At 36.6% G+C, this 12,591-nt stretch overlaps 1 protein-coding gene across 9 annotated transcripts in view; it reads right to left on the reverse strand.

The window, feature by feature from the left end:
- Nucleotides 1–12,591, reverse strand: part of RNF38 (ring finger protein 38) — a 130,140-nt gene that overhangs the window by 47,784 nt on the left and 69,765 nt on the right. For 3 of the 9 annotated variants that reach the window (XM_047767923.1, XM_047767931.1, XM_047767927.1), the window contains one exon: nt 4,932–5,081. The exons of 3 other annotated variants lie outside the window; for them this stretch is intronic. In XM_047767923.1, the coding sequence (XP_047623879.1) occupies nt 4,932–5,081 (150 nt within the window). The remainder of the gene's footprint in view (nt 1–4,931; nt 5,082–12,591) is intronic. 3 more of the 9 variants (XM_047767924.1, XM_047767934.1, XM_047767925.1) reach the window with 2 other exon arrangements.

Below are 12,591 nucleotides of genomic sequence, written 5' to 3' on the forward strand. Positions count from 1 at the left end.
TTTGGTAAAACAAATTTGGTTAACATTGACTTCTTAAAGTATAAAATGCTAGTGACCCACATAATCATTAGCTTTCATATGTACAACCTTGCATTGCAAAGCTTACTTTCATATGTATAACCTTACACTGCAAAGCTTACATTGCAAAGTTCTAAGATAGAGAACTCCGAATCCTAAAAATTCATTGCCCCAGAGAATGCTAGAGATCCCAAAAATGACCTGAAAAACAAGTAGGTTGACAGCCTAAGTTATCAAAAGTAACTGAGAAAGTTTCCCTGTGAAAGGTTCTCTGTATGAGGAGACAAAGACTAGGAGGTGAAAGCAAGTACGTGGAAGTGAGCTATTCATTAGAACTACAGTAGTAACATCATATTCCTTATTAGTTTTTGTACTCTAAGAAAACTCCATAAAAACCCCTCAGTTTCCAGAAAAGGAAAGAGGGAATAACCTATAAAGAATTAGATTAGCATTAGACTTCCTACAGAACACAAAAGATACTGAAGTGCTCTGAGGGAAAATAATGTTGAACCTAGAGTTTTACATTCTAATCACACTATCAGCGTAGGGCAAAAACAAAGATCTTGCCAGATGTATAAATATTCAAAGTTGCTTCCTACATATACATTCAGAAGAATTTGACTGATTTTATATATGCATGTGTGCTCTCTTTCATTTGAGGATATGTATATAAATACAGGACCCAGTAAACAGAAGTAACCCAGAAAGGCAATGAAAAGAAATCTCAGGGTGATAGCAGCACAGCAGGTCTGAAAATCAATCATTCCAAATCAGAACAAGAAGTCTGGGGACTGTATGGCTAAATTCTGAATAATGTTATCAGCAACCTTAGGTCCTAGGTTTTTCTTCATTTTTAATTACACGAAACATCTCTAGTTCACAAAAACTGATCTACCCTGATGTTTCACAATGGAACTCTTGCCTTTTTTTTGCCTCTGTACCCGTGGCATACAAAAGTTCCCAGGCTAGGGGTTGAATCATCAGCTACTCAGCATAAAATCTTGGAGCTTCTCAGGGCTCATTATTGGGCCTCCTTTTCACCACATAAACTGTTTTGAGCAATTTTATCCATGCCTGCAACTTCACTGACCTGCCACCTAACTGTATACCAAAAACTCCTAAATCCATATTTCTAGTCTGAGCTTCGGTTAGTTGCAGAATTATGTGGATAATTTAGAAGGATCCCTTGATTTAATATTTTTCTTAACAGCTTTTCTGTTTTCATTGGTTTCATGTTTCTGCTTCAGTTTATTGATCTTTGTTTATAGCTTTTGTGGAACTAAACATTGTGGTGGCTGTGGCATAGGCCAGCAGCTGCAGCTCCAATAGTTTATATCTCAACCCCTAGCCTGGGAACTTCCATATGCCACGGGTGTGGCCCTAAAAAGACAAAAAAAAAGACACACACACACCTGAAATCAAGGATTGTGCCACATATGAAATTCGAGTTCTCCACAATGTACCTGAATTTTTTATGAAAACATACTATCTTCAATCACAATCATGGAGTTAGTTGGTAGTACAGAAACTGCTAATTTTAAAACTGTTAACATACTGCCAGCAAACAGATATGAGGGAATTTTGGGGGTGATGAAATGGTCCTATATCTTGATTGTAATGGTTCTGCTTCTGTATGCATTTGTCATAACTTGCAGACCTATACACTAAAAGGGTAAATTTTACTGTATGTTAATTGTAGCTTAATTTTAATTTAAAGAAATTACAGGAGACACTTTGATTCTAACTTTAAATACAGGCTTATTTTTATAGCGATGAAAATGTGCCTATACCTCTTTTGTAAAAAATAAATAAATACACAAGTCCATCATTTTTATAGAAACATTAAAATACCAACTAAATGTATACCAGGAAACACACAAGAATATTCATGGCAACACTCTGTAATAATAATAAAAAATTGGAAACCACCCAAATATCTATTGAAAAGAGAAGGGGTAAACTACAGTATAGTCGTATAAATGGAATACTAAAAATAGGAAAATCAATCTACAGTACAGTCACGTGCATCAATATGGATGAATCTCAAAATGACAAAAATATACAAAGTATAATACCATTTACATTAAGTTCAAAAAGGAAACAGTTTTTATTGAGGGATACCCTATGTGGTAAAGCGATATAGAAAAGCAGAGATACTACACACAAAATTCAGCCAAGGTTTACCCAAGGCACAACTATGAGACAACACCTGGATATAATATGGAAGCTTCAAAAATACTGGTAATAGCTTATACCTTTTTTTTAACAAATGCTTTTTTTTTTTTTTTTCTTTTCCTTTTCACAGCTGCACCTTGGCTAGGGGTCGAACTGGAGCTACAACTGCAGGACTATGCCACAGCCAGGGCAATGCTGGATCCGAATACCATCCGTGACTCAACTTGTGACAACACCAGATCCTTAACCCACTGAGCAAGGCCAGGGAGCAAACCTGCATCCTCATGGACACTATGTTGGGTTCTTAACCTACTGAGCCACAATAGGAACTCCAATAGTTTATATCTCAAGCTGGATGGTTGGTTTTTTAAAATTATACAAGTATCTTCTTTATAACTTACATATATGAAACAGTTTGTAATTTTAAAATAAAAAAAGCACAATTTGAAAGATTTTGACTTGAAAAATAAGTAGAAAGGAGCGAAGTGCAAAAAACTCCTTAATAAACAAGGACAGTGACAAAAAATTGATAAATACTGGAGATGAATGACAAAGAGATCAAGATGAGCTTTTTGTTCAAAGAAGACTAGCGGTTAAAAAAGCAGATCCAGTAAGTATCAACTCATTCCTTCTTTCTCTATGACCATCCTACTTACTAGCCACATATACAATCCCTTGCTTGGAGCAGGAAAAATTAATTTCTTTAACCCTTGAGAAGGTTGTAGGGAAAATGGTATCCTCAAAAAGAGACTAGTTTCAGCCCTTTCGCCTTCAGAGAGGGTGTTTAAGGAAAAAATGAAAGAGGTAGGTGAGTCTGTTTAGAATGGATGAAGTTTTCCAAAGGGGAAGGAAAAGCAGAGAGTTGGAAGGGAAAAGAACGTGGAGGAAAGCCAAGAGTAAGGAAACATAATGCATTAAGGAAATAACTTTCTGAGCACATGATGTGGCTGGGTAGGTTCTCCTTTTCACATGGCAACTAAGTTTTACGAGGATGAGAAACATAATTGGAACTAAGAGATTACAATCAGTTTTGGCATATCACAATTAGCTGAAGGTATCTGATAATATTTCAAAGGGGGTGTAAGGATTTACTTTGCTTCATGAGGAACAGTGGTAGGGCAGTAAGTAGACAAAGAAAATCTCCAGTCTTTCTTGGGAGCAAAGGAAATTGAGGGAATTATTCTAAAGTTAGATTTAAGTCAAATTAGGACTACAAATAAAGACAATATCTTTCATCTTCCTGCAATATCCAAATGGAACTAGCTAACTTTTTGGCTTTATTTCCAAAACATGGGTTTTAATCTATTACATGCGGCAGCTACTCTTTGGGTTTAAAGTGCATATTGAATTAATGCCTGAAGATTCAAAGAAAGTATGGCCAACACAGAAAGTGTCAGCTGTTTATTGGTGGCATTAGTGAAGGTACTAACTCAATTTCTTCCTTAGTTTTTGTCTACTACTGAAAATCAAGCTACTGGTCTGCTACTACAAAGAATGCTGTATCTAAAATGGCAGTCAACATGCCATTCCATTCAATGCAGACAATGTCTCTTAATATACACTGTACTGTGTTTACAGAAATACCTGTTGATATCTAAAGATGGTATGATGTACTAGACAAGAAATAGCAAAAGTTGGGTTTGAATCTCTGTTCCGCCAATACTGAGATATGTAACTGGGCATTCTCTGTGAGAGTCCCTGAACCTATTTCTTCATCTAGAAAACCATCCACGACTAGTTTATCATGAGGGTTAAAAACAAAAGGAGACAATAATGCAAAGTAGAGAACCTGACACTAATATCAACAAGGAATAACAGACTGAAGAGCTCTAGATCACCTACACAGCTATCCCCAGAAATTCTACATGTCCAATTTAAGCATTTCTCTTTCAAAACTAGTCCCAAGTCCCAATCTGTCACTGCCACACAAGTGGAAAATGAGCTGGCTCTATCTAAAAGTCTTAGCTTTGATTAGCGACTCTTACCACCACAGGTTTATGTACCTATGAACAAATACAAATACATGACTTGGTCCACAACCCTAGCATCCAGGAGCAATTCTGTAACACAGTTTCATTTGTGGTAATAATGATGTTCATTACTAAAACCTGCTTCTCTAGAAGTACTGGAATGTAAATATAGCAAGCCAATGATTTATGTGAGCACATCCTAGTAATCTTGTTAATAACCTAAGAACAGTTACAATCCATTCATACTTGTTTTCATTTTTCATATGTAACAAAATTTTTAAACACATTTTACCTATATGTATCAAAAATCATAGAAGGCAAGTAACCATGTTCTCTATCAGAAATATGTGTTACTATTACACTCTGGAGGCTAAGCAACTAAGCAGTGATGGCTTTCAAAAATATCTTACATGCTTCCATTTTTCCTTCCCCATACAATTTCACATATACCGTAATATCTTCTACTTTCCTACAGAAGTTGATCTAGTAGGACAAGTGTTTAAGACCAAAAGATAAAAACAACACAAAAAACAAGAATATCAAGTGGTCAAATAATAACAGCAGCTCAAGATAAGACAAACACTTTTCAGAAAAGCTGGCTGAAAAAGTTCTGGTAAAGAAGTCTTCTAAGAAGAATACTTATTGCCACATAAAATAGAAAATATGAAGAAGATAGTGAGAATTTTGTTTCAAATCTTCCTAGAAACAACCTAGAGTGTATTTTGTGACTTTCAGCCCTATGAAGGGAAAGGGTAAACATATAAGAACCTGGAAGAAAGCTTTGAAGTGAGCATCCTCTTGAACGGTAGTGTTCTGATCACTTGGGAGGAGAGGGAACAGGCTCTGAAGTCTCACCCTTTCACAAATCACCTTGTTAGGATGGCCAGGTAGAGGTGCTGAATTGGCCCCGGGAGATATCTGGGAAAAAGAGGGAGAAGAAAAGGATAGTTCATGGCTGGCTGCACCAATGTGGAGAATCATGCCTATGAAGGACAATCTGGATTTTCTAGGTATTTGATGATTTTGTTAGCAGAGACTGAAAAGAAATAAAAAATTAATCTTAAACATCAAAATAAGTATAAGGATGACAAAGGTTGCCTCTGGCAATGGATCTCTCTCAAAAATATCACTGCTCAAGAACACAAAGTCCTTCCTCCATTGCCCATATAACATGTACTGATATTTTTTTCCTTTTGGCATTAATTTGGAAATCCTAAATGATAGATAAGAATGCACGTTAAGGAAACTCAAGGTAAAAATCACTTAGGCACAAAAAAATTAGTGTCCACTGGGACTATGATAATCTTTCATTTTATTTTTTAGTTAATTTTCTAAATGATCATGCAAAGGAATCTGAGCCAAAATTTCCATAATAATCATAGGTACAAAAAACAAGAATTCAACTATGGAGACCTCAGCTCTATTCAACACAAAACTAGCAAACTTCCTAGGAAAAAAAAGACAAGATCATAAGCCCCAAAGCAAATGCTTGACTAGACTGGGAACTAATCCCATTAAACTCATATGTAAATACTTAATCTACAGCATGTTTAAATCCCAGACATCATGAGTATTACCTGTTCCACAGTGCTGTGGAATGAACTAACTGCCCTTGGGGGTTAAAATTTGTGGAACTGCTTGTCCCTACACTAAAGACCATGTGCTTTAAGGCTGCTTTTAGTTTCACTGCCTCATCCATTCCCTTACATATAAATGTCTCTTCTGTGGCACACACTAAACTATAAAAATAGTTATGGTCTCCTACCTTCAAGAAGTTTTTTTAAAAAATGTAATACCATAAAAAAGAAACAAAAGCAAACCACTGTACAGTATAAAAAGTACCATCTTTCTCTGATAATGGTCTGCAGTGGTGCTATGGAGAAGTAACTGATAAGAAACAGTGTAGTCAAGAAACTAAAAAATGTTCAGTATAACTGGTCAGTATGAAAGCAGCCAGAGAGCAAGGCAGGGACAGATCATAAAGCGGCAGGCTAATTATATGAATAATCCTGCTTTAATAACATTCTTTAGCCCCTTATAAAATTTTGTTTCTAGTTTGCTACGAGCCTGGTAAACAGATAACCAAATCTTTTGCTAAGAGTAAAATTACTTCCTAGGATTAAAAGCAAAGCACCTCAAGGCAGTAACTTTAGAATTCATTTGTACTTGCTTCACAAAATGTTTTGGGACACAAACTAATGCTTATCTGGGTACTATAAACATGAAGGTGCTAATATCCTTTACCACTGTGATGAGGTATGAATGGCACAAGGAACATTTACTGACTGCCTCCTATAAGCAAAGAATTATGTTAGAAAAGATAATATAGATCCCATGCTCAAGGAACTTATTCTAGTTGAAAAACAGATGCAAGGAGCCAACTACAGGAAATGTTTTAAACGCCATTAACACAGGTAAAAATTAGAACAGAGTTAGGAGTTTGGGGTTTATCTGAAGCCAAGAGTATGAAATATTTCATAGGGAGAAGTCTATTTCCAACATTAAAAAAAAAAAACAATGTCTATTTCACATTCCTGACACCTCAATCTATTGCTTTTACCACTTTAAAGCAATTCTCTCTCTCAAAGTGGTCTGTTCCTTTATGTAGGCTTCATATTCTTTCTGCAATCTTAAGCTTGTAATTTACACTGTAAGTATGTTTAAAGGATGTTTTAATAAGGCCATCTACCTTCAACTACATACCTAAAGCAGTCTTAAAAACTTACAAAGCCTGAGTAGCACTCTTACAAACTGCTAGTACAAGGAGCTGGCTGGAAAAACAGATTTCAGTACTACACAAGTGAAAAACTGGCAAACCCTGGCCCCTAGGTTCACAAGTTAATCATTCTCAGGCATAATGTCTTTCCTACCTACAACAATTTCCTTTGGGCAGATCTCCGTTTGTACAAAAAGGGAAAACAATACAGTGAAGAAAAGCTATTCAAATCCTATAGGTAATTCAGTTTTAGGGAATTCCCTGGTGGCTCAGTGGCTTTTGGATCCAGCCTAGTCTCTTCTGCGGCTTGGGTCACTGCTGAGGCATGGGTTTGATTCCCTGACCCAAGAACTTACACATGTCTTGGGTCAATCGAAAACAAAACGACAACAACAAAAAAACAGATCTGGGACAAAATGATACATGAATTTGATCAAAATGAAATGCTCCCACTGGATAAAATAAAATCATACAGAGTTAATGTGCAGGGTAACAGTGGGGGTGGTAGGAGTTTGAGGGAGAGGAAGAGGAAAGGAGAAGAAAGGAGAGAAAGGAAGGGCGAACTCTAAGATGGTCTCCAGGATTCCCATCTCTGGTGTGTTATCTCCTGTCTAAGCCACCCTCCCTGGTTGTAGGTAGAACTGTAAATTTGGTGAATTTCATTCCTGTAATTACATCAAAGTATATGATGTAACATACACAAAACCTTTCACAGAGGTGAAGAGACTGTCAGATAGAATTAAGATTCCAAGGCAGTTAATTTTAAGATATCAAAAGGGAAATTATCCTAGGTAGGCCTGTCTTAATCAGAGAAAGCTCTCAGAAGAGAAGCTGAGCCCCTTTTAAAGAGATTTTGCTATGTTTTGAAAAGGCACGTGTGAAGGGGGTCACACGGTAGAGACCCAAGGGTACTCTCTGGGAGCTAAGAGTCACCAGTTGACAGCAAGAAAATCGGAGACCTCGGTCCTATAACCACAAGAACCATATAATACCATCAAATCAGTGAGTTTGGAAGAAGTCTCTAATGAAATCACAACTCCAGCCAAATAAGACCCGGAACAGAGGACCCTACAGCTCACCCATACCAGGACTCTGATCCATGGAAATAGTAAGAGTTGTGTTTTAAGCTACTAAATTTGCGGTACTTTGTCACACACAATGGAAAACACAACATACATGTAAGCAATAGAATCAAATTGTTGTACTATCCTCAAGGACAGTTTATTCTCTGGAATTATAGCTGTGTTAATTTGATTATGAAAGATATAAATTGACACATTTTTATCTACACAATAAAGCAGTTTTTAAAACCCCAATCTGATGATAATAAACTTCATCCCAATAACTGAACTGGGCTTTCTGGTCTTTACATGCTGCAAGTTATGGTTAACTGACTAGTTTAATGGAAAACACCTCATGAACACCAGAGCCATAATTTGAAGTCAAATCTATCAGGCTCTAAGGTTCCAATTCAACCTACTAATCTACCTTCTAGTTGAAGAATTTAAAAAATAACATTCTTCTTTATAATCTATCTAGTTGGATTAGTAAAAACTACTCTACCAGGCCTATTTAAAACTATTTTAAGTATTTATAAATAAATTTGTTTCCTTGTAAATTGTTCCTGACATAAACTTTCACTACTTCCCTAACTCTCCTTCAGTTAAAATTACTGAAGTTATACTATACCTGAAAATCGATATAGTTCTATTTCCCCCTAACCTATCAATACAGTAACTTCAGCCTTCTCTCAGGATGCAACCTGTATTTTAAAAATCCTGCCATGAAAACACCCCTGAGATGGTGCTGAATTTGCAACTCTCCTCATTTCTCATTTTTAATGTTTATTTACATATAACTGTATGACTAATTCATCCACCATAACTGTTTTCTGTTTCACAAGACTAAAATTACAGAAAACAAGTTCATCTTTTAAGTACCAACATATTACTATTTTATGAATATCTTCTGTTTAATGCAGCCTTTCCCTGTCTTGGGAACCATAATACAACCAACAATTCAAACTCTGTCTTAGGATAGTATTATTAATTATTGTGCTAAAAATAACATAGGACTAAGGTCCAAATATAGTCCTAGAATACACTTCCTCCAAAATCACTTCTGATGACAGCTTCCTTCTTCACTCATTTAAATTTTTTTCATGAGACTGAAATAGAGGATGCATACAGGTATATGACCACTACATCAGTATTAAATAACATACTTTCTACAAAATAAATTGCTTAAAAGTCCAAACAGTCCTTTCCAAAATGGCTACATTACTCTCTGGGAAAAACAAAAAAACTGTTCACCATTACAAGCTGCATACCAACTGCTCAAAGGCACTCAAATCACAGGCTAATAGAAAGGGGGGAAAGATGATGATTCAGGTACTTGGTGTTGACTCCAACAAATCTCTTATTCCTCTAGGTCCAAATCTGGGCACCTAAAAAATGAAGAGGTCAAATCCAAATTATCTAAAAATATTTGGATAGTCTCACTGCTTCCAAGATAGCCAATGTTCATCTCCTGGAAAGTAATCAATCAGGTAGATGTTATCAATAACTTAACAGCTGGAATCACTCATCTTTCATCTGATAAATTCTCTGGTTATATTACAAAATGAGAAAAGCCTTATACACAAGTATGTTCATCACATTATAGCAATAATTTAAAAGGGAACTAGAATTAAACAAAATGTTTAACGAATCATTATCTGCTAAGTAAGATTATGGGTATACGTGCTTGGTGGACAATCCTGCAGTCATTAAACTATTCAAGGAGTTCCAGCTGTGGAGTGGGAGGATGGGCAGAGAGGCTCTGGAGCCCTGGGAGGCAAGATGAATCCCCAGCCCAGCACAATGTGTTAAGGATTCTGTGTTGCTGCAGCTGCAGCATAGGTCACAACTGTGGATCGTTGGCCCAAGAATTCCATATGCTCCTGGGCAGCCAAAAAAATAAACAAACAAATCATTCAAGAACTGGCACTACTTACCCAGGGAGGATCATTGTTGTCCAATGAGTGTTGGAACACTCGTTAAAAAAAATAAACTATTATTCCCATTCTTGAGTTAAGGCAAACTGAGCCCAAGTCTCTGGGAATAGAGCAGAACCAAGGTTGATGATAATAGTTCAAAGGCTCCACCCTCCTTTCCCACCCTATACAGTCCCACAGATCATGGGGAAGGGAGGACCATGCAACTAAGGAGGTCTCTGACCACTGTATGTATTGAGCAGGTGAACATAAAGGTTAGGAAAAGAGTTACAGATTCTTTTAATAAATTTTTCTTTCCTTCATTTCCACAATCCAGATTTGCCCACAGAAGGATTATTCTCCCCTCAAAAAAGTGTGTTTAAAATCATTTTACTTAAGCTGGTAACCTCACAGTTGCTTGCTCTAAAACATCTTCAGTATTTATCTCTAAAAATTACATGGATTTGGAAAATATCTAGACCATGACCAGTCCAAATCGATAAAAAGTTTACACACATGCACATATATATATATACACACACACACTTGATAGGATGAAGTATGACTGAGCTCTTTATGATTCTTACTAAATAAAAATAATTCAAATATTCATTGAATGTCTGCTATGTGCTAAATACTAAAAAAAAAAGAAAAGAAAAGAAAAGAAAAGAAACTATTTCTTGCCCTTGAAGAGACTCAATCTAGCGAGGGGCAATTCAAAAAGAACAAATGAAGACAAAAAGGTTCCTTAACATAGAATGGAGAAGGTAAGGTAAAAGTTTAGATCTTTTATAAAGGAACATGAAACAACAGAAGAGCTGGGGGGGGGGGGGATAACTGTGTACATGGCCCCTTTTGTCTATTTGCTCAAATTTCTTAGTTTACTATAGAGTTTGAACATTTGCTTGATCTCCAGGTAGACAATCTCAATTTAGGAATTTAACATTTGCTAAACAAATGAACTGCAATCCAATCACAGAGTTCAAATGTGTGCTTACACTCTGTATACTCTGTTCAGAGAAAAAAACACAGCAAGCTATGATCTAACCAAAGCAGATACCACATGAAAACAGATGTCCAATGTATGTGGTTAGTAGGAAAACAACCAGAAAGCTAGTAAGCAGGCCCAGACACTAACACAGCAATCATAGGGCTAATCAAGAACTAACTCTGCAACAAAATGAAGTACAAAACAGTGGTGGCTTAAACAAAACTGGGGCAGCACAAAGAGAAATAGATGGAACAGACTGGAAGTAGAAGGTAAAGATAATCTTGACCAATAATCTTTCCACACTGCTCAATCATCTGAGAGACTTTTATCTTAGGATTTCTCACTCATACTTCCCACTCTCAGGGAGAAAAAAAGTGCAAAGGGGGACACAAATAAAAAGTCTGGCGATGTAACAAAAAGCCTCATCCAAAGCAGCTGGCAGAAACACAATAGGCCTACACTCTACATTATGATGCTAACATATTCAGTTATATCTATATGTGCCATCCTCAACCAACCTTCCTCAAAAATCAGGTTGCTCTAGTGCAGAAAATGCTCGATATTTATTCAAATTAGTGACTGCCAACTTGTTTAGCTATAAAAATAGAATGGGTATAGAAAACTCAGTAAGTATATAAGAAACCACCTTCCAGAGTCACATAAGATATCAGACGTGGAAGGACCACAGAGATCACTTAAATCCAACACTCATATTTTACAGATGAGGACCTGAGGCCCACATGGCTAGTTTGTGGCAAAATTTAAATTTAAACGTAGCCTCTAAAGACCACCGAACCTCTTAGAAACAGCCTTACAGAAAATCATAAACTTAAAATTGAACCCCTATAATGAAGAGACTTAAGGTTTAAGAGGTTTTCAAAAAGTGAAATACACTATGCCAACATATTTACGAGCCAGCAAGAACTGGAGAAATGAGGACCTTAGATGATACAATTCCCACTTAAAAATCCAGTCAGTAATTTCATCTTTTTAATACAAGTACATACCAGCTGCACTGCAAGGGATCTGACACCTCTATTTGGTCCTGTATTTTTACTTCTACAGAAGTCCAAATTCTTCCTCATGCAAGGCAGAAACTACTTTGATCCCAACTCTCCCTAGATCTGCACTGTTTCGATTCCTTAAAAACTGAGAAGATGGATTGAAAAGAAAAAAAAAAAATCAAGCCTAGTTACCAGAACTGCTGGCTCTTTAAAGGAATTTTGTGGTACTTGTGTTAACAGTACTTGTGATCAAGGCCAAGTAAGACCCAAAAACGCTTTTAATTCTAAGGTAAGAAACGACTGTGAATAAGTTGCATACACTTAAATTGTCATATATTAAGTGCGTCCCTTAAGAAAACGGAAAAGGCAATTCATGATTACATTGTTTCTATTTACAATGGCAGAGTTAGCATATCCAACCTTTAATGTTAATGGTATACATCATTTTTGCAGCACAAAGAAAAAACAAGGTCCCTTACGAGTCCTACGCGCGTAAAAAAAAAACTTTATTCCCTTTGGGCCTCAATAATTTGAAAAACTCTGGGTTCAAAACCAACCTCAATCATTCTTCGACCCTAAAATGAAGAACTTCCATCCCCTGAAAACAAAATGCAGCCTGTTCAGAAACCCACGGAGGCAGAAGGACGCGAAATAGGACCCTTCCAACCGAGTTCCGCGTTCTCCAAGGTGACATCATTTCACCTGCGCCTGGGCAAAAAGGGAGGGCCAACATTCCCGCGGGC

This window comes from Phacochoerus africanus, chromosome 2 (assembly GCF_016906955.1).
Source record: "Phacochoerus africanus isolate WHEZ1 chromosome 2, ROS_Pafr_v1, whole genome shotgun sequence".
NCBI classification, from domain to species: Eukaryota; Metazoa; Chordata; class Mammalia; order Artiodactyla; family Suidae; genus Phacochoerus; species Phacochoerus africanus.